The sequence below is a fragment of the Hyperolius riggenbachi genome, chromosome 11 (genome assembly GCF_040937935.1).
Source record: "Hyperolius riggenbachi isolate aHypRig1 chromosome 11, aHypRig1.pri, whole genome shotgun sequence".
Lineage (NCBI taxonomy): Eukaryota > Metazoa > Chordata > Amphibia > Anura > Hyperoliidae > Hyperolius > Hyperolius riggenbachi.
The window spans coordinates 228,428,893-228,450,503 of record NC_090656.1 but is presented as its reverse complement, the minus strand read 5'-3'; the positions used below and the strand labels follow the sequence as shown (position 1 = coordinate 228,450,503).

At 47.5% G+C, this 21,611-nt stretch overlaps 1 protein-coding gene across 4 annotated transcripts in view; it reads right to left on the bottom strand.

Annotated features, from left to right (window-relative positions):
- Nucleotides 1–2,845: 2,845 nt before the first annotated feature.
- The window catches only part of LOC137537655 (tubulin-specific chaperone D-like), a 56,804-nt gene continuing 38,038 nt past the window's right edge, over nucleotides 2,846–21,611 (bottom strand). For all 4 annotated transcript variants that reach the window (XR_011024647.1, XR_011024646.1, XM_068259566.1 and 1 more), the window contains 2 exons: nucleotides 3,450–3,515; nucleotides 2,846–3,369 (listed from right to left, as the gene is read on the bottom strand). Coding sequence is in view for 2 of the 4 variants with exons in the window: in XM_068259566.1 (XP_068115667.1) it covers nucleotides 3,307–3,369; nucleotides 3,450–3,515 (129 nt within the window). In the remaining 2 variants the exon portion in view is untranslated. The remainder of the gene's footprint in view (nucleotides 3,370–3,449; nucleotides 3,516–21,611) is intronic.

Sequence of the window (21,611 nt, the reverse complement as noted above, 5' to 3'; positions counted from 1 at the left end):
CCTTCGCCGCCAAGTGCCATTGGAACTCGCCTTCACCTCCTTGATTGCTTAACGCGTATATCCCTTTTTAAAACCACGTATTACCAATTAATAGCCCCATTTACAGTGGTTATTTGTCTTTAAAAGCCATTAAAAAAAAATCCATTAATTTGGGGGATTGTAGCATGTATGGGGGCTTTGTTATTAACGTTAAAAGAAAATCCACCTCCGGGCGGGAATCTACGCGTGATTACGCCATTCACGGCAGAAAATCCGCGTGGTTGCGTGGACGCGGACTAAAATCCGCATGCGGCAGGGCCGAATGCGGATTTTTTTTTGCAACCATGTGGATTGCCGAATTCGTGGATGAGGCACATCCGAGCATCCCTGTTCTATTCCTGGCCAATGTGAGTTGGCTTTTGACATACTACACATCCTTAAGCAAGCTCATTTTTCTCTAGGGTATATCATAATGGTACATGCTAGGCTGGTTTCAGAATGTAGTTTTGGTGGTGGTATAGTGGTTAAGAGAGTTATCTACCATGCACTCAGACCTGGGTTCAATTCCTGGCCATGGTATATAAGCTGGCTTTTGAAATTCTACAATTCCTTGGAAGATAAGACCCTCCTCCCTCTAGGAGGAGGGAGTGAGGATGGAGTAAGGGAGGAGGGAGTGAGGGAGGAAGGGAAGTAATTAGAATTAGCTAGGAACAAGCCTATAAGAGCCTAACTAAACTCTTCCTAGCAGAGTCTGTCAGCAGCTGTCTCTTAACTAATTAGTGCAGGCAGACTAGTGAGTAAAATGGCACAAGGACCTTGCCTTTTATAAGGGGGGGTAGGGCTCCAGGAGTGAGTGCAGTCTGATTGGCAACAATGTTCCTGCTGACTGTGATGTAGAGGGTCAAAGTTCTGCTCAATAGAGCATTATGGGGCGAATCAAATTTCCGGGAAAGTTCGCCTTCGCAGGCGAACGCGAACCACCCGAAATTCGCCTGGAACTGGTTGCTGGCGAACCGTTCGGGACATCTCTACTTGTGAATCATTACTGGTCACCTTTACATTTGGCAAGTATTGTGTAATGTTACATGTAATGTTAAATATACTTATTTACAGAATAAAGTAGTATAACACTTGTGTTGTGTGAAACAGGGCTGTTCACCACAAGTGGCTTAACCACTTAAGTACCAGTGGTCTCTGCCCCCTTAAGGATCAGAGACGACAGATACAGGAAGAAGGAATCATGACTAATAGCTGTACATACCCGCCACACGCCTGGTTTGAGAGCCACTATTAGGGGGCAGCATTGTAAATGGCTGCAGCGCTGACTCTTTGCTATATAGGGCCTGGTAGCCGTTAGGCCAACAAAACAGGGAGTACCTTTAATGCTGCATGGACCTTAAATACTTATGTTTGTATGTCTCCATAGATGCACAAATGCCACGCCGCCGACACCGCAGTAGGGCAAAAAAATCAGGACTCCCACTCGGACGAGGCTCAGGACCAGCCACCTCCGTTGAATGTGGGTGAAGAAGCTGGTCCACCAAACCAGCCACCAGCACTTCAGCCAGAACCTTTGGAAGTCCCCAGGAAGGTGATGTGGCCCAGGAATACCCCCCAGCGCCAGCTGCAGGCTGTCACCATCGCCCAAGATGCAACAGTAAGTTTTGACATTATTCTTACTCCCACAAAGTTTACATGCGTATTGTTTGTCTAACAACATTGTGTAATTTTTTTTTTTTTTTTCATAGGACTTTCTCAATTGGCGGCCATAGCAAGGCAACTAGGCCAATTGGCTGCTTCATTGCAGGAGGCCCTGGCAGACTCACTCGTCTGATGATTAGTGTATATATTGTATAGTTATTGTATTGTACATATTTTGAATTTTGTCGTGTTTTTTTATATTGTATATACTTTGTAATTTTGCACATTTAATGAAAAAAAATAAAAAATTAAATGTGTTAAAATTGACACTTGCTTTCATCATTGTGTTTGTGGCTTATATTGTTGTTTTACCAACTTAGGCTTCATTGAGTAAACTTTATTAGGGTATTCTGGTTACATTACTGCCATAATTCACTGTTGAAAAACCCTAACGCACAGTTCAACAACACTCTCCACAAGGCCCACCAACAGTGCATATTCAATTACGTGTGCGCAGAGAATCTGAAGTCAACTGTGAATGTTTGTGTTGTCATGGAATACATGCACTGTTGGTGGGCCTTCAGGACATGGTTTCTGAAGTGTGGCGTCAAGTTGTTATAGCAAACCTATTGCCATGGTCAAACTACTAATGACCCAAGTACGTTGATGCATTGCAAGTAGGGATGGCCCAGCCTAGGTGAACCCGTGGAGAAGCATGTGATTATTTTGATCAGCTGATAGATTTGTAAGCCTCTGATTTGCTGTGAAGACTTCCTGGTTTAGCACATGATCAGGACCAGGAAATCTGAACCTTACAAATCTATCAGCTGTTTAAACTGATCACATGCTTCTCCATGAGTTCTACTAAGCAGGACCATCCCTAATTACAAGTTACCAGTCAGACATTATAATATTACCATAGCCAATGTGTAACCAACCATATACTCTAACTTTACACATATGCTTGTATTGGAAGCTTTTGGTTACACAATGTTAATAATTTGTTTGGTGTGCATACATCAGAATGTCACAAATGTTTGGCAACCAAAATAATTACCCATGGAAAGGACAGTAAGGTTTTGTCAACGTAATCAGATTAAGATGTGTTTACATCGTATTAACATTCTTAATAAGGTCCAGTAAAGACAAACTAGGAACTGTAATGTGAACAACAACAAAAAAAATCATTTATTTAACAATTGCTGTAGCAATTAATTTTGGTTTGCAATTGCTTCATTCATTCTGGCGTGAGTAACATTGTGCCGGTGTAGGCCATCTGCCAAAGGGCCTAACACTACATTGTGGGTTTCGACCACATGCGACATTCGGCCTAAAATTAAATTTTGGCGCTCTTGGCCCTCAGCCAATCTTAGCAATAACCTTTGTTGGGCCTCACCTACATTGGCCACTTGCTGCAAAGTGCCCCCTAGGTCCCGAGTACTGGCATTTATGTCCGCTAGGTCAGTATGAAATCAGCTCATTCATGAGGCTCCTTCATGAGGCCCCTGTATTCTGATTGGGCCTGGATAAACTGTCTTGAGTGCCAGCGATCCAAATTGTAATTGTCACGGTAATATGGGTGTGAACGTCCATCTGGTGGTGCTGATGCTGCAGCAGCACTTTCTTCTACTGAACCTGGTGACGATATGAGAGTTGTGTCATGAGACTCGGAAGAGGCGTGCAGATTCAACTCATGTCCTTCAAATTGCTTCTGATCTTCAGCAAGAATTTGAAGTGAAGTCTCCTCAGCTAGGAAGGTAATAGAAAAATACTTTAGGTACATACTTTCAGTACAAAACAAGCTGTACACTCCTCATTTATACACTCACCAGCAAATGTTTCCTCAGGATGTATAGACTCCAACACAAGCACGACATCTTCCGAGTCAATGTCACCTATTACATGAGAAAAATAACACATTAACATTTATGGCCTGTATTCCAATTACCCACATTTCATGTAGATTTTACACACTTTTCCTAAGACCAATCTACACTATACGATTATATTTATGAATTTATAACAATTCTATTAATGATTCAATTAAATCCAACATGTCCGATCCTGATTCAATTTGATTCCATTTGATTTGCCATTTCTTTGTAATGGCGAATTGCATCAGGATTGGACATGTTGGATTTAATCAAATTGTACATAGAATCAAAATCAATTAGTAAACAGAATAGTATAGTGTACATGGGGCTTTAAGCCCCATGTAGACGATACAATTATTTGTACAATTCCCTAACAATTAAATCCGACATGTCAAAATGGATTTCAAATCAAATCAATTAAATTTGCTATTGATTATTATGTATGTAATAGAGATGTGTGTATTAGCTGGAAAAAAATCAGCCTTGTAGATGATGGCTTAGGCCTTGAACAACAATCAGAAAATAAACAATCACTTGGGACCTTTTATAATGGATGATAACACATTAATCATATATTTTTTTATGCAAAACACAATAAAAACAAATGGATGGGGAACATGGTGGTTACATAAAACCTGTATTGATAAACTCAGCATGGGGGGTACTTACCTCGGCTGTAGGAACCCTCCAGATCCTATTGAGCCTTTCCCCCTCCTCCTTCTCCTCCATCCCACGGCAGCTGACACTATCCTCCCAGAGCGCCGCCAATGTCAATATGTACCTAGCACGCTGAAGCGCAGCCACAGTACCAATTATCTGCATGCGAGACCTATACATCTGACTGCATATACTGGGGGCACCTATACACCTGACTACATATACTGGGGGCACCTATACACCTGGCTATACTGGGGACACCTACACACCTGGCTACATATACTGGGGACACCTAAAGACCTGGCTATCTATACAGGAGACACCTATAGACCTGGCTATCTATACTGGGGACACCTATAGGCCTGGCTACCTATTCTGGAGACACCTGGCTACCTATACTGGGGACAGCTATAGACCTGGCTATCTTAAATGGGGACATCTATAGACCTGGCTATCTATTCTGGGGACACCTGTAGATTAGGCTACTTATACTGATGACACCTATAGACCTGGATACCTGCACTGGGAAAACCTATAGACCTGGATACTTCCACTGGGGATACCCTTTGACCTGGTTACCTATACTGGGGGCACCTATTTTGGGGGAACTGCTGGCAGATTAACTATTTTTGGGGAACTGCTGCTGCCAGATTAAGTGTATTTTGAGAAACAGCTGCCAGATTATGTGTATTTTTGGGGAACCGCTGCCAGATTGTGTATAATGGGGGAACTGCTGCTTCCAGATTCTGTGTATTTTGGGGGAACCACTGCTGCTACATGTATTTTTGGTGATCCGCTGCCAAATTATGTATATTTGGGGGAACCGCTGCTGCCAGATAACGTCTATTTTGGGGGAACGACTGCCATATTATCTGTATTTTGGAGGAACCTCTGCCAAATTGCATGGATTTTTGGTGAAATGCTGTCAGATTACATGTATTTTGGGGGGAAGCACTATGGCAGAGTTCAAACTTCCCCAGCAGACCTTTTACACCACTGCTAAGGTCATGTATATTTTGCCCCACCCATGACCACGCCCACATTCTGTTCCGTGACCACACCCATTTTTTGGCGGTTTTTGTCACTGTGTAATATCTCAATATAACATATTTACTGTTGTCAATAAATTATTATATCTTAGTCTGTAAAAATATAACGTGAAAGGTGGGAAACACTGGTATGGGGGCCCCATAATCTCCTATTGCCCGGGGGCCCCATGAGTTGTCAGTCCACCCCTGAACGTCCCACTGTGAAAGCAGCCTTAAAGGTGAAATAATAAGGTAAGAGTGATATGTTGGCTGCCATATTTATCACCTTTTCAACAATAGCAGCTGGACACCTGTCCTGCTAATGCATAGGTCTAAAACAGTTTTAGCAAAACAGGAAAAAAAGAGTACACTAACAAAAAAAATACACAAAAATAATAAAAAAAACTAATAAAAATTATTTAAAAAATAAACCACAAATACCTGATCTCCTGCCTGCTTGTTCAGGGGCTATGTGTACACCTAGCATAGTCACATAATCACCAGCAGAGCCAGGCAAGTGGTATTGCATCCAAATGTAGATATATGGCAGCAGGGGCGTTTCTAGGGTCCTTGGAGATCGGGGGCACCTGTGGGCACCAGGTCGGGAGGTGCATGCGGCGCGCGCAGCGGCAAAAAAATGGGCGTGACCATGAGGTGAGTGGCCGTGGCCATGGGTGGGGCCAAATGTACATTAACTTATCAGCGGTGTAAGCTACAGATAACGGGCCTGCCAATCGAAATATTGGATGGAGCCCCCTCTCCTTTATTTAGATAATTTACACTCAGTATAAGCATAGATCAAAGATGTATACGCACATACAATTTTGATTGGTCAATCACTGACCCCCAATTTTACCACCCCCGTGCAGTAAGTGGGCCAACATACAATGAATTTTATGAACAGAGCTAAAATTGTCTAATCAAAATTGTATGTGTGTACCAGGCTTTACAGCTAATACTGTACATACTGAAAGTAGCAGGGATCAGCATACAATATAGCTGGTTTACAATCAGTAAAGGCACAGAGTAACACCTTACACTGTACACACTGGAGGTAAATCAGCACACAGTGCAGGCACTAGAGAACAGCGTATACTGTACATACTGTAGGCAGCAGAATTCAGCACACTGCAGCTAGCATGCCAAAAATATGAGGATCACGTTGTGCGGCGTGCTTATCGCGCCGCACCAAAAAATGGGTGGGCCATGGACCAGAATATAGGTGTGGTAACGGGTGGAGACAAATTAACATGAACCTAGCAATGGTGGGACATTAGATTATGACAGTGGTGGTGAACCTTTTGGAGGCCGAGTGCCCAAACTGCAACCCAAAAGTCACATATCTATCGCAAAGTGGCAACAGCAATATAAACTAAATACTGTACAAACGTTTTAACTCATACATGAACATTATGGAAAATCCAAGTTTAAAATAAACTGTGAAGATAAACAATTTCATCCATCCTACTCCTGAAAAATGTATTCAATTTTTTAGAATCTGCCAGTTTTATTTTCTGAAAAAAAAGCTAAAAAAGTAGGTTTAATGCTATTGTCTCATATGATAAGGATTCAGCTTTTCCCATAGTCTCGCAGTTAGCAATCATTTGACCTCCAACAAGACAAATTCAGCAATCATGAGGCACATAAATAGACAGCATTTCACATAAATAGGCAGAATGCCCCCTTAATATGGTAGCCCCCCAAGTTAGGTAGTGAGTGACAGGGACCCCCAGGTTAGCTAGTGAGTGACAGGCACCTCCAGTTAGGTAGTGAGTGACAGGGACCCAGATAGTGAGTGCCAGGGAGCCCCTTCAGGCAGTGAGTGCCAGGGAGCCCCTTTAGGCAGTGAGTGAGTGCCAGGGAGCCCCTTTAGGCAGTGAGTGAGTGCCAGGGAGCCCCTTTAGGCAGTGAGTGAGTGCCAGGGAGCCACTTTAGGCAGTGAGTGAGTGCCAGGGAGCCACTTTAGGCAGTGAGTGAGTGACAGGGAGCCCCTTTAGGCAGTGAGTGAGTGACAGGGAGCCCCTTTAGGCAGTGAGTGAGTGACAGGGAGCCCCTTTAGGCAGTGAGTGAGTGACAGGGAGCCCCTTTAGGCAGTGAGTGAGTGACAGGGAGGCCCTTTAGGCAGTGAGCGAGTGACAGGGAGGCCCTTTAGGCAGTGAGCGAGTGACAGGGAGGCCCTTTAGGTAGTGAGTGAGTGACAGGGAGCCCCTTTAGGCAGTGAGTGAGTGACAGGGAGCCCCTTTAGGCAGTGAGTGCCAGGGAGCCCCTTTAGGCAGTGAGTGAGTGCCAGGGAGCCCCTTTAGGCAGTGAGTGAGTGCCAGGGAGCCACTTTAGGCAGTGAGTGAGTGCCAGGGAGCCCCTTTAGGCAGTGAGTGAGTGACAGGGAGCCCCTTTAGGCAGTGAGTGACAGGGAGCCCCTTTAGGCAGTGAGTGACAGGGAGCCCCTTTAGGCAGTGAGTGACAGGGAGCCCCTTTAGGCAGTGAGTGACAGGGAGCCCCTTTAGGCAGTGAGTGACAGGGAGCCCCTTTAGGCAGTGAGTGAGTGACAGGGAGCCCCTTTAGGCAGTGAGTGAGTGACAGGGAGCCCCTTTAGGCAGTGAGTGAGTGACAGGGAGCCCCTTTAGGCGGTGAGTGAGTGACAGGGAGCCCCTTTAGGCAGTGAGTGAGTGACAGGGAGCCCCTTTAGGCAGTGAGTGAGTGACAGGGAGCCCCTTTAGGCAGTGAGTGACAGGGAGCCCCTTTAGGCAGTGAGTGACAGGGAGCCCCTTTAGGCAGTGAGTGACAGGGAGCCCCTTTAGGCAGTGAGTGAGTGACAGGGAGCCCCTTTAGGCAGTGAGTGAGTGACAGGGAGCCCCTTTAGGCAGTGAGTGAGTGACAGGGAGCCCCTTTAGGCAGTGAGTGAGTGACAGGGAGCCCCTTTAGGCAGTGAGTGAGTGACAGGGAGCCCCTTTAGGCAGTGAGTGAGTGACAGGGAGCCCCTTTAGGCAGTGAGTGAGTGACAGGGAGCCCCTTTAGGCGGTGAGTGAGTGACAGGGAGGCCCTTTAGGTAGTGAATGAGTGCCAGGGAACCCCTTTAGGTAGTGAGTGAGTGCCAGGGAACCCCTTTCAGGCAGTGAGTGAGTGCCAGGGAGCCCCTTTAGGCAGTGAGTGAGTGCCAGGGAGCCCCTTTAGGCAGTGAGTGACAGGGAGCCCCTTTAGGTAGTGAGTGAGTGACAGGGAGCCCCTTTAGGCAGTGAGTGAGTGACAGGGAGCCCCTTTAGGCAGTGAGTGAGTGACAGGGAGCCCCTTTAGGCAGTGAGTGAGTGACAGGGAGCCCCTTTAGGCAGTGAGTGAGTGACAGGGAGCCCCTTTAGGCAGTGAGTGAGTGACAGGGAGCCCCTTTAGGCAGTGAGTGAGTGACAGGGAGCCCCTTTAGGCAGTGAGTGAGTGACAGGGAGCCCCTTTAGGCAGTGAGTGAGTGACAGGGAGGCCCTTTAGGCAGTGAGCGAGTGACAGGGAGGCCCTTTAGGTAGTGAGTGAGTGCCAGGGAGCCCCTTTAGGCAGTAAGTGAGTGACAGGGAGCCCCTTAAGGTAGTGAGTGAGTGACAGGGAGCCCCTTTAGGCAGTGAGTGAGTGACAGGGAGCCCCTTTAGGCAGTGAGTGACAGGGAGCCCCTTTAGGCAGTGAGTGAGTGCCAGGGAGCCACTTTAGGCAGTGAGTGAGTGCCAGGGAGCCCCTTTAGGCAGTGAGTGAGTGACAGGGAGCCCCTTTAGGCAGTGAGTGAGTGACAGGGAGCCCCTTTAGGCAGTGAGTGACAGGGAGCCCCTTTAGGCAGTGAGTGACAGGGAGCCCCTTTAGGCAGTGAGTGAGTGACAGGGAGCCCCTTTAGGCAGTGAGTGAGTGACAGGGAGCCCCTTTAGGCAGTGAGTGAGTGACAGGGAGCCCCTTTAGGCAGTGAGTGAGTGACAGGGAGCCCCTTTAGGCAGTGAGTGAGTGACAGGGAGCCCCTTTAGGCAGTGAGTGACAGGGAGCCCCTTTAGGCAGTGAGTGAGTGACAGGGAGCCCCTTTAGGCGGTGAGTGAGTGACAGGGAGGCCCTTTAGGTAGTGAGTGAGTGCCAGGGAACCCCTTTAGGTAGTGAGTGAGTGCCAGGGAACCCCTTTCAGGCAGTGAGTGAGTGCCAGGGAGCCCCTTTAGGCAGTGAGTGAGTGACAGGGAGCCCCTTTAGGCAGTGAGTGACAGGGAGCCCCTTTAGGTAGTGAGTGAGTGACAGGGAGCCCCTTTAGGCAGTGAGTGAGTGACAGGGAGCCCCTTTAGGCAGTGAGTGAGTGACAGGGAGCCCCTTTAGGCAGTGAGTGAGTGACAGGGAGCCCCTTTAGGCAGTGAGTGAGTGACAGGGAGCCCCTTTAGGCAGCAATTGAGTGCCAGGGAGCCCCTTTAGGCAGTGAGTGAGTGCCAGGGAGCCCATTAGGTAGTGAGTGAGTGCCAGGGAGCCCCTTTAGGCAGTGAGTGACAGGGAGCCCCTTTAGACAGTGAGTGAGTGACAGGGAGCCCCTTAAGGTAGTGAGTGAGTGACAGGGAGCCCCTTTAGGTGGTGAGTGAGTGCCAGGGAGCCCCTTTAGGCGGTGAGTGAGTGACAGGGAGCCCCTTTAGGCAGTGAGTGACAGGGAGCCCCTTTAGGCAGTGAGTGACAGGGAGCCCCTTTAGGCAGTGAGTGACAGGGAGCCCCTTTAGGTAGTGAGTGACAGGGAGCCCCTTTAGGTAGTGAGTGAGTGACAGGGAGCCCCTTTAGGCAGTGAGTGAGTGACAGGTAGCCCCTTTAGGTAGTGAGTGAGTGACAGGGAGCCCCTTTAGGCAGTGAGTGAGTGCCAGGGAGCCCCTTTAGGCAGTGAGTGACAGGGAGCCCCTTTAGGCAGCAATTGAGTGCCAGGGAGCCCCTTTAGGCAGTGAGTGAGTGCTAGTGTTGGGCGAACATCTAGATGTTCGGGTCGGGCCGAACATGGCCGCGATGTTCGAGCCGAACGCCGAACATAATGGAAGTCAATGGGGACCCGAACTTTTGTGCTTTGTAAAGCCTCCTTACATGCTACATACCCCAAATTTACAGGGTATGTGCACCTTGGGAGTGGGTACAAGAGGAAAAAAAAATTAGCAAAAAGAGCTTATAGTTTTTGAGAAAATCGATTTTAAAGTTTCAAAGGGAAAACTGTCTTTTAAATGCGGGAAATGTCTGTTTTCTTTGCACAGGTAACATGCTTTTTGTCGGCATGCAGTCATAAATGTAATACATATAAGAGGTTCCAGGAAAAGGGACCGGTAACGCTAACCCAGCAGCAGCACACGTGATGGAACAGGAGGAGGGTGGCGCAGGAGGAGAAGGCCACGCTTTGAGACACAACAACCCAGGCCTTGCATGAGGACAAGAAGCGTGCGGATAGCAATTTGCATTTTGTCGCCATGCAGTCATAAATGTAATACAGATGAGAGGTTCAATAAACAGGGACCGGAAACGCTAACCCATCACAGATGTTCATTTTTCATGTTACTTGGTTGGGGTCCGGGAGTGTTGCGTAGTCGTTTCCAATCCAGGATTGATTCATTTTAATTTGAGTCAGACGGTCTGCATTTTCTGTGGAGAGGCGGATACGCCGCCGATCTGTGACGATGCCTCCGGCAGCACTGAAACAGCGTTCCGACATAACGCTGGCTGCCGGGCAAGCCAGCACCTCTATTGCGTACATTGCCAGTTTGTGCCAGGTGTCTAGCTTCGATACCCAATAGTTGAAGGGTGCAGATGGATTGTTCAACATAGCTACGCCATCTGACATGTAGTCCTTGACCATCTTCTCCAGGCGATCGGTGTTGGAGGTGGATCTGCACGCTTGTTGTTCTGTGTGCTGCTGCATGGGTGTCAGAAAATTTTCCCACTCCAAGGACACTGCCTATACCATTCCCTTTTGGGCACTAGCTGCGGCTTGTGTTGTTTGCTGCCCTCCTGGTCGTCCTGGGTTTGCGGAAGTCAGTCTGTCGGCGTACAACTGGCTAGAGGAGGGGGAGGATGTCAATCCCCTCTCTAAAGTCTCCACAAGGGCCTGCTGGTATTCTTCCATTTTGACCTGTCTGGCGCTTTCTTCAAGCAGTTTTGGAACATTGTGTTTGTACCGTGGATTCAGAAGGGTATAAACCCAGTAATTGGTGTTGTCCAGAATGTGCACAATGCGTGGGTCGCGTTCAATGCAGTCCTAGGCCGAAGAGGTCATAGCCTAGGGTCACAAAAACCTGTTTATTTGGGCAATTTCAATGGTGGCGAGTCTGACGTACATAAATCGCAGCAATGGCCGTTAGCAACGTCTGAATCTCACGAAATGTCTCATGCAGGTAGAAGACATATTGTTAGACTTGGATTCCAAAGATGGGGTCCCTACATCTCTGCAAACCAGAGTTACAGGGCTCCAAAATTGGTAAAATCCCCCATAGGCTTTCATAGGGCCTCCTATTTACAGTTCCAAAATCTCACATCTTTTCAAAGGGCAATTGCTCAGCAGTGGCAAATTTTCTAGCATTGTAGGGACCCTTAGGGGGAATATGACTGGTGAGTTTCGGGCCCCTAGGCCGAAGAGGTCATAGCCTAGGGTCACAAAAACCTGTTTATTTGGGCTATTTCAATGGTAGTGATGGTGACGTACATAAATCTCAGCCATGGCCGTTAGCAACGTCTGAATCTCACGAAATGTCTCATGCAGGTAGAAGACATATTGTTAGACTTGGATTCCAAAGATGGGGTCCCTACATCTCTGCAAACCAGAGTTACAGGGCTCCAAAATTGGTAAAATCCCCCATAGGCTTTCATAGGGCCTCCTATTTACAGTTCCAAAATCTCACATCTTTTCAAAGGGCAATTGCTACGCAATAGAGGTGCTGGCTTGCCCGGCAGCCAGTGTTATGTCGGAACGCTGTTTCAGTGCTGCCGGAGGCATCGTCACAGATCGGCGGCGTATCCGCCTCTCCACAGAAAATGCAGACCGTCTGACTCAAATTAAAATGAATCAATCCTGGATTGGAAACGACTACGCAACACTCCCGGACCCCAACCAAGTAACATGAACAATGAACATCTGTGATGGGTTAGCGTTTCCGGTCCCTGTTTATTGAACCTCTCATCTGTATTACATTTATGACTGCATGGCGACAAAATGCAAATTGCTATCCGCACGCTTCTTGTCCTCATGCAAGGCCTGGGTTGTTGTGTCTCAAAGCGTGGCCTTCTCCTCCTGCGCCACCCTCCTCCTGTTCCATCACGTGTGCTGCTGCTGGGTTAGCGTTACCGGTCCCTTTTCCTGGAACTTCTTATATGTATTACATTTATGACTGCATGCCGACAAAAAGCATGTTACCTGTGCAAAGAAAACAGACATTTCCCGCATTTAAAAGACAGTTTTCCCTTTGAAACTTTAAAATCGATTTTCTCAAAAACTATAAGCTCTTTTTGCTAAATTTTTTTTCCTCTTGTACGCTCGAACACCCGAACATCGCGGCCATGTTCGGCCCAAACCCGAACATCTAGATGTTCGCCCAACACTACACGTGACCCGTTCGGCCAATCACAGCGCTAGCCGAACGTTCGGGTAACGTTCGGCCATGCGCTCTTAGTTCGGCCATATGGCCGAACAGTTTGGCCGAACACCATCAGGTGTTCGGCCGAACTCGAACATCACCCGAACAGGGTGATGTTCTGCAGAACCCGAACAGTGGCGAACACTGTTCGCCCAACACTAGTGAGTGCCAGGGAGCCCATTAGGTAGTGAGTGAGTGCCAGGGAGCCCCTTTAGGCAGTGAGTGACAGGGAGCCCCTTTAGGCAGTGAGTGAGTGACAGGGAGCCCCTTAAGGTAGTGAGTGAGTGCCAGGGAGCCCCTTTAGGCAGTGAGTGAGTGACAGGGAGCCCCTTTAGGCAGTGAGTGAGTGACAGGGAGCCCCTGAAGGTAGTGAGTGAGTGCCAGGGAGCCCCTTTAGGCGGTGAGTGAGTGACAGGGAGGCCCTTTAGGTAGTGAGTGAGTGCCAGGGAGCCCCTTTAGGCAGTGAGTGAGTGACAGGGAGCCCCTTTAGGCAGTGAGTGAGTGACAGGGAGGCCCTTAAGGCAGTGAGTGAGTGACAGGGAGCCCCTTTAGGAAGTGATTGAGTACCAGGGAGCCCCTTTAGGTAGTGAGTGAGTGCCAGGGAGCACTATTAGGGAGTGAGTGAGTGACAGGGAGCCCCTTTAGGCAGTGAGTGAGTTGGCAGCGGTTGTGTAGCGATTTGCGATGAGCGTTTTAAATTCCAATTGGTCCTTTCATTTTTTTTTTTTTTATTTTGTTACAGTATGCAATAACTTAAAAAAAAAGCTAGAAAAATCGCTCTAGTGGGTTCCAACCCTAAGGGCTGGAACGAACAAGGGCTATTTTCAGAGCATTTTTGGAGCCTTTGAAAATGCTAGCGCTTTGAAACAAGGATCAGCTACTGTTAATGGATGGGCCAACTTCTACTGGAGAGATTGCAATACAGAACATTGCACATGCAGGACATGCAGCATTTCAGGAACGTTAGCACTTAAATGTAAAGTAGTTCATTTAAACCTGCACGGAGCCATTTTACTTGCGTTTTTAAGTTCCTGCACACCGTAACAAACTTAAAATGATTTTAAAGGACCAATCACACTTTAAAACGCTAATCGCTAAACAAGTGCTTGCAAATTTATACACTTTTTACAAACGGTCACTAAAACACTCATGGAATTGCTTTCAAAATGATCAAACAAAACTCTAGTGATTGCAATGAGTGAAAGCATTTTGCAGTGGGTTCCAGGCCTTACAGACTGTCCTTATGTAAAAACGTTATGCTAATATATATCAATCACACCAGGAACAAGCATGCAGCCACTCAACACACAAAACAATATCACATGGATGCATGCTGGTTCAGCCCGTGAAGCAACAACCAATGAAACCATACAATCAAAAAAAAAAAAAAAAAACACTGCCAAGTGGCATTTAGTTAGTTCTCCATCTTGGCATGTTATGTTACCAATTGTATGTAGTATAAGGGAACTGCCTAAATAAAGATGTCACTGTATGTTTTGATTTTAGCCTTATACTACATATAAATGGTAAGATTGTATCACAGAAATGGAACCGTGTATGCCCACCATAACACCAAAACCAAACATTATTTAATAAAAAAAAATGTTGCTTCAGTTGTGGCAGACAATGAATATACATGGCAACAATTGACTTGGACATTTTTATTGCGTTGCTAATGCATTTTGTCATAACATTCATTTAAAAAAACAAAAAACAAAAAAAATAAATAAAACTTCCAAAACTTACGCACACTGTCGCAGCTTGCTCAACTTCTTCCATAACTGTAGCTTTGTTGAACCCTTTAAGTCTCCCTGCCCATTAGAGTGCACTATACCCTGCCTTAGCCTCACCTTACAGATCAGACTGTGACTCCTTCTCAAAGTCTTCCTTCTCACCTTTGAGGGCGTTCATTTTTGGGGGACTCCACCGCCTGGCCACACAGTCCACGTAGCCAAAAATAAAAAACCTCCAACCACTTTAGATCTGATCAGTACAGACTCCTCCACAAATACCTCCCCATATCCCCATGCTGTATTCCAAAAGCCCCTGTGCTGCTGCAGCCCTGGTGAGGGTCATCACCCCACCAACACCAGGCAAATCCTCCGCTCTCTAACCTTACCCCCCTCATGCCAGGATATATTGCCATGTGAAAAGCAGGCCACTGTGGCGATGCCTAGAATTAGTACAGTGTAGGGATGGTCAAGGAGATGCAGATCATTTCCAGTTAATGAAGGACTATGCAAATTGTGAATGCAAATGTATGCAGCTAGAAAATGGACCAACTGGATTTTACCTCAGCAGGATTTGATTGGTTCATGTTCAAGCTGCATAAATTTACTTAGTGCTGCATCACCTCGAAATTTGGATCTCATTGACCATCCCCAGCACAGTGTTCCTTATTAACCCTTTAGCAGCCCCATCTGAATTATTTTGTGTACTAGAACTTGGGGCAGGGCTGCTGCAACAGGCTATATAGATGGGCTGCCTCCCCCAGCAAAGTGGCAAAGGGAGCACAATATTAACCTAAACTGCACGCAGGTTTTGCTCATCTCCCACCACCGAGTGGCGCTGTAATGCTGACATCATCCTTACATCCAGATCACGATATGATGTGATCGGTACCCGAAGGAGGCTTTCAGTGTTACAGCGCCACTCGGTGGTGGAAGAAGAGAGCTGATCCTGCATCCAGATCAGGTAAATATCCTGTGCCGCTCTGCATTACACTGTGGGAATCTCAAACCAATGTGGCGCTCGTAACTAAAATAAAAAAAAAACACAGGGTAAGGGTTAAAGAAGGTCCTCTTCTGTATTTGTATATTAGTCTAGTGCTCCCAATTCAGGGAGGCCCTGCCCAAAATTAGTATAGATTTAAATAAAGGTGGTCCTACCTAGAACTATCATAGAATTGATAATAAAGAGAGACCCTGATCAGTATGAGTACCGTATATACTCGCAAGCAAGCCGAATTTTTGACCCCCCAAAAGTGGGCCAAAAGTTGGGGGGTCGGCTTGCTTGCGAGTCATGGGTGGGTGGATAGGTGCTGTCCCTCCCCGCTCCCCCCGCGGCCACCGCTGCTATTACCTTAAGCGGCGCCGCTGCCTCTATCCCCGTCCTCCTCCGGTAACTCATTCACAGCAGCGCGCCCCCCGCTACTGTGATGACGCAGGAAACCATAGAGAGCGGTTCCCATAGTAACGGCATCGCGCTACAGGAAGCCGCTCTCTATGGTTTCCTCATCATCACAGCAGCGAGAGGCGCGCTGCTGTGAAATTGAATGAGTTACCGAACTTACCGGAGGAGGATGGGGATAGAGGAAGCGGCGCCGCCTAAGGTAATAGCAGCGGCGGCCGCGGGGGGAGCGGGGAGGGACAGCACCTACCCACCCACACTAGGGCACTATGCTAGCTATAATGGGGCACTATACTAGCTATAATGGGGCACTATACTAGCTATAATGGCTATAATGGGGCACTATACTAGCTATAATGGGGCACTATACTAGCTATACTGGGGGCACTATACTAGCTATAATGGGGCACTATACTAGCTATACTGGGGGCACTATACTAGCTATACTGGGGGCACTATACTAGCTATACTGGGGGCACTATACTAGCTATACTGGGGGCACTATACTAGCTATACTGGGGGCACTATACTAGCTATAATGGGGCACTATACTGAGCACTATACTAGCTAAACTGGGGCACTTCACTAGCTATACTGAGCACTATACTGAGCACTATACTAGCTATACTGGGGCATTTTACTAGCTATACTGAGCACTACCTACCTATACTGAGCACTATACTAGCTAAACTGGGGCACTTCACTAGCTATAATGAGCACTATACTAGCTATACTGAGCACTATACTAGCTATACTGAGCACTATACTAGCTATACTGAGCACTATACTAGCTATACTGAGCACTATACTAGCTATACTGAGCACTATACTAGCTATACTGAGCACTATACTAGCTATACTGAGCACTATACTAGCTATACTGGGGCATTTTACTTGCTATACTGAGCACTACCTACCTATACTGGGCACTATACTAGCTATACTGGGACATACTGGGGGGATCACGCGGCCAGCGTTTCCTACCCCCGGCTTACATGAGGGGATAATTTTTTCCTGTTTTTGGGGGTAAAAGTGGGGGGGTCGGCTTACATGCGGGTCGGCTTGCTTGCGAGTATATACGGTATATACTGTAGCTATTAACCACTTGCCGACCGCCCACAGCCATTGGGGGCGGCGGCAAAGTGGTGTGCAGAATGACCGCAATACGCCCATCGGCGGCTACTCATTCGGCACTTTCTGGCCGGGGATTGCGCTGGATGCGCACGCATCCGCCGGCAATAGGTTACGCCCACCTGCGACGTCAACCCGCCGGCCAATTAGCAGTGCCGGTGGGTTGTTAACCCCCGATCTGCCGCATTTAGGGCCCAATCACACTTAGAACCGCAGAACGCCGGCAATTACCGCTGGCGTTTTGCGGGAGTGATTTTACCGCGATTAGCACGGAAAAAAAATCACTGGACACTGCGGCGGTTTTGGAGCGATCGGGATTAGCGTGCTTTGCACGCTAATCACGATTGCTAATCGCGGAACGCTCGTCGCGGACAAACCGCTGCATGTAGCGCGGTTGCGGTTAACACTAACCGCCACTGTGGCAGTGGGAACAATAGAGATGGCTACAATGTGTAGTGGATTTGACAAAACCGTTAGGAGTTTGCCCTGAGCGGGATTTCCACAATTCCCGCTCAGGTGAGAACGAGCCCTAAAAGCGTATAATACACTTTATAATGTATACAAAGCATATTATACAGGCTGCCTCCTGCCCTGGTGGTCTCGGTGATCGAGGGAGCACCAGGGCAGGAGGCAGCCCCCCTAGTAAGCACCCACACACACAGATCCTGCCCCCCCTTCCCTCTGATAGCCCACAGCACTCCTAAGACCCCCCTGCCCACCCCCAGACCCCTGTTTGCACCCAATCACCCCCCTAATCACTTAAATCACTCCCTGTCACTATCTACCACTGCTATTTTTTAGATTAGGTCTGAAACTGCCCCCTGGGGGCTCCTGATCACTCCCCCCCACACACCCTCAGATCCTCCCAAGACCCCCCCAGAACCCCCCCCCCCCCCATGTACTGTATACATATATTCTCCCCTGCAATCACCCACTGATCACCTGTCAATTACCCAACAATCACCCCGTCACCACCTGTCACTGCCACCCATCAAATCAGACTCTAACCTGCCCCTTGCGGGCACCCGATTACCCACCCACACCCTCAGATCGCCCCCAGACCCGCCCTCAGATCACCTCCCAAGTACATTGTTTACATTTGTTCATCCCTCTAATCACCCACTGATCACCCATCAATCACCCCCTGTCACCACCTGTCACTGCTACCCATCAGACCAGACCCTAATCTGCCCCTTGTGGACACCCAATCACTAACACCCTCAAATAGCCCCCCAGACCCCCTCTGAGCAACTCGCCAGTGCATTGCTTGCATATATTCTCCCCAGTAATCACCTACTGATCACCTATCAATCACCCTGTCACCCCCTGTCACTGCTACCCATCAGATCAGACCCTCATCTGCCCCTTGCGAGCACCCAATCACCCGCCCACACCCTCAGAATGCCCTCAGACCCCGCCTGAACACCTCTCCAGTGCATTATTTACATCTGTTCTGCCCTCTAATCACCCACTGATCACCCTGTCACTGCTACCCATCAGATCATACCCTCATCTGCCCCTTTGCGGGCACCAAATCAACCGCCCACACCCTCAGACCCCCTCCCCCCAGTGATGCTCATCAAGATTCAAGATACCAAAACTATCCAGATATCCGTGAACAAAATAAATCATAGCTAATCATAGCTTAATCATAGCTATAATTAAGGAGCCATGCAGAGCTCCGATACGCGTGAGCTGTTTGTGTTTTTGCTGATGTGTTAAATAAAGTCGGAGAGATCTTTTTACCCTACAACGGTGTAGCGGGATATCCCTTTCTTTTGTTCACTGTTGGCTGATGCTCCGGGTCCCAGGCTCCCGTTGGCCGCATTGGTGGTTGCAGCGATCCACACCTTTTTTCTCTATCCAGATATCCAAAAAATGTTTTGGTATCTGAACCCGGATACGGATTCTAAATACCTGGATAAATCCGGAACACACTATCCGAGCTAACTCAGATACCTGTTAGAAATCAGTCCAGATCCCTAGTTCGGGTACCCGGATCCGGATAGCGTAACTACAAAGATGACGTCCATGACGTCATTGAGCCAATCAGAGGGCTCCCAGCTGAAGCCCTAGCAACCAATCACAGAGGGGATCCCTGGCCAGCCCCTCCAGTATAAAAGGTAGGCGCCATGATGAGAATCTCGTCCTTGCTTGTGACTGCTCACTGAGAGACATCTCCAGTGCTATTGGCTAAGCAAATGCTGTATTACTAAGTTAAACCTAGTGTTTTTGCTCCTAAACACCTGTACTACACCAGTATTTTATTGCTTTTTTAGTTAGCTAGCTAATATTTTGATTTTAGTCAGTGTGACAGTCAGACTCAGTGCTGCAGCTGCTAGGCTAGGTTAGGCCCTGCTGTGTGCACAGGCTAGGCCTGCTGCCAGCCTTAGCTACAGTATAGCTTGTAGGTTATTAGGGATTAGGTTACTGTACTACTGCTAGTCTATCTACTAGTACTACTACAACTAGTCTACTACTACCAGTTATATATAGTTAATTTGTATTGAGTTAGCTTACTTTAATTGCAGTGCTGTTACAGTGTGACAGATAGACGGACAGTGTGTCAGTGTGTGCTACTCTGCTGTCACTCCATTAGTTGAAGTTTTACTACTGTTACTATCTACTAGTACTACTGATTGGAATAAAGTAGTACCCCACTTCATTTGGACACATATAAAGTTGTACTATGTCTGCTGGCACTGGCAGCCGGGGGAGGGGCAGCATGAAAAGGAAGGGCAAGAGGAGAGGGAGCAGCATTGCCGCCACCGTCGGCAGTTCTGCCGCCTCATTGTCCATTCCACCGCTAGCCAGCCGGCTAGCAGTAATGTCCCAGTTGTGTACTGGACACAATGTGGGCTACATGACTGCTGTCTGGAACCTCCTAATGTTAATTTAGAGCCATTTCGGTTCAAATCCAGATATCTGGATTTATCCAGATTTTTTACTATCTGGATCCAGAACAACCCAGATATATAAAAAAAAAAAAAAAAAAAAAAAGGAGGTATCCGAGCACCACTGCCCCCCCCCCCCCCCCGCCTGATCACCTCCCCAGTGCATTGCTTGCATCTATTCCCCGCCCTCTAATCACACCTTGAGACACCCATCAATCACCACCTGTCTCCCCCTAGCACACCTACCCATCAGATCAGGCCCTAATTTGCCCCGTGTGGGCTCCTGATCACTCGGCCAAACCCTCAGATCCCCCTCAGACCTGCTTCTGATCACCTCCCCAGTGCATTGATTGCATCTATTTCCCCCCTCTAATCACTCTTGAGACACCCATCAATCACCTCCTGTCACCCCCTAGCACTCCTATCCATCAGATCAGGCCCTAATCTGCCTGATCACTGCTGGTCTCTATGACTTAATTGTGGCTGAGACCAACAGTTATGCCACACAATACGCAACCGCCAATCCAAGAAGCTACCATGCCCAGCTTTTTCGGTGGAAACCACTCCATGTTTCCAAACGTAACATTTTTTGGGGCCTTCTCCTTAACATGGGTCTAGTCAAAAATAATGTATTGCGGTCTTATTGGTCTACGCACCCAATACATCACATACCCATGTTCTCTGCTGCCATGTCCAGGTCACGATTTGAGAAAATCCTGCACTTCAGTGCCAATACAACCTGTCATCTAAGAGGCCACCCTGCTTATGACCGGTTTCACAAAATTCGGCCCCTTTAGACCACCTGTCATTAAAATTTGCAGATGCTTATACCCCTGAACAGGCATTTTGAGGTATTTGGTTTCCAGACTACTCCTCACAGTTTTGGGCCCCTAAAATGCGAGGGCAGTATAGGAACCCCACCAAGTGACCCCATTTTAGAAAGAAGACACCCCAAGAGGTATTCCTTTAGGTGTATGATGAGTTCATAGAAGATTTTATTTTTTGTCACAAGTTAGTGGAAAAATACACTTTGTTAAAAAAAAGAAAAAAATCAATTTCCGCTAACTTGTGACAAAAAATAATTTCTATGAACTCACCATACACCTAACGGAATACCTTGGGGTGTCTTCTTTCTAAAATGGGGCCACTTGTGGGGTTCCTATACTGCCCTGGCATTTTAGGGGCCCTAAAGCATGAGGAGTAGTCTAGAAACCAAATGCCTGAAAATGATCTGTGAAATCCTAAAGGTACTCATAGGACGTTGGGCCCCTTAGCGCACCTAGGCTGCAAAAAAGTGTCACACATGTGGTATTGCCGTACTCTAGAGAAATAGTATAATGTGTTTTGGGGTGTATTTTTACACATACCCATGCTGGGTGGGAGAAATATCTCTGTAAATGAGATTTTTTTTACACACAATTGTCCATTTACAGAGATATTTCTCCCACCCAGCATGGGTATGTGTAAAAATGCACCACAAAACACATTATACTATTTCTCTAGCGTACGGCGATACCACGTGTGACCCCTTTTTGCAGTCTAGGTGCGCTAAGGGGCCCAAAGTCCTATGAGCACCTTTAGGCTTTACAGGGGTGCTTACAATTTAGCACCCCCAAAATGCTAGGACAGTAAACACACACCCATTTAGGAAATTAGACACCCCAAAGTATTCAGAGAGGGGCATGG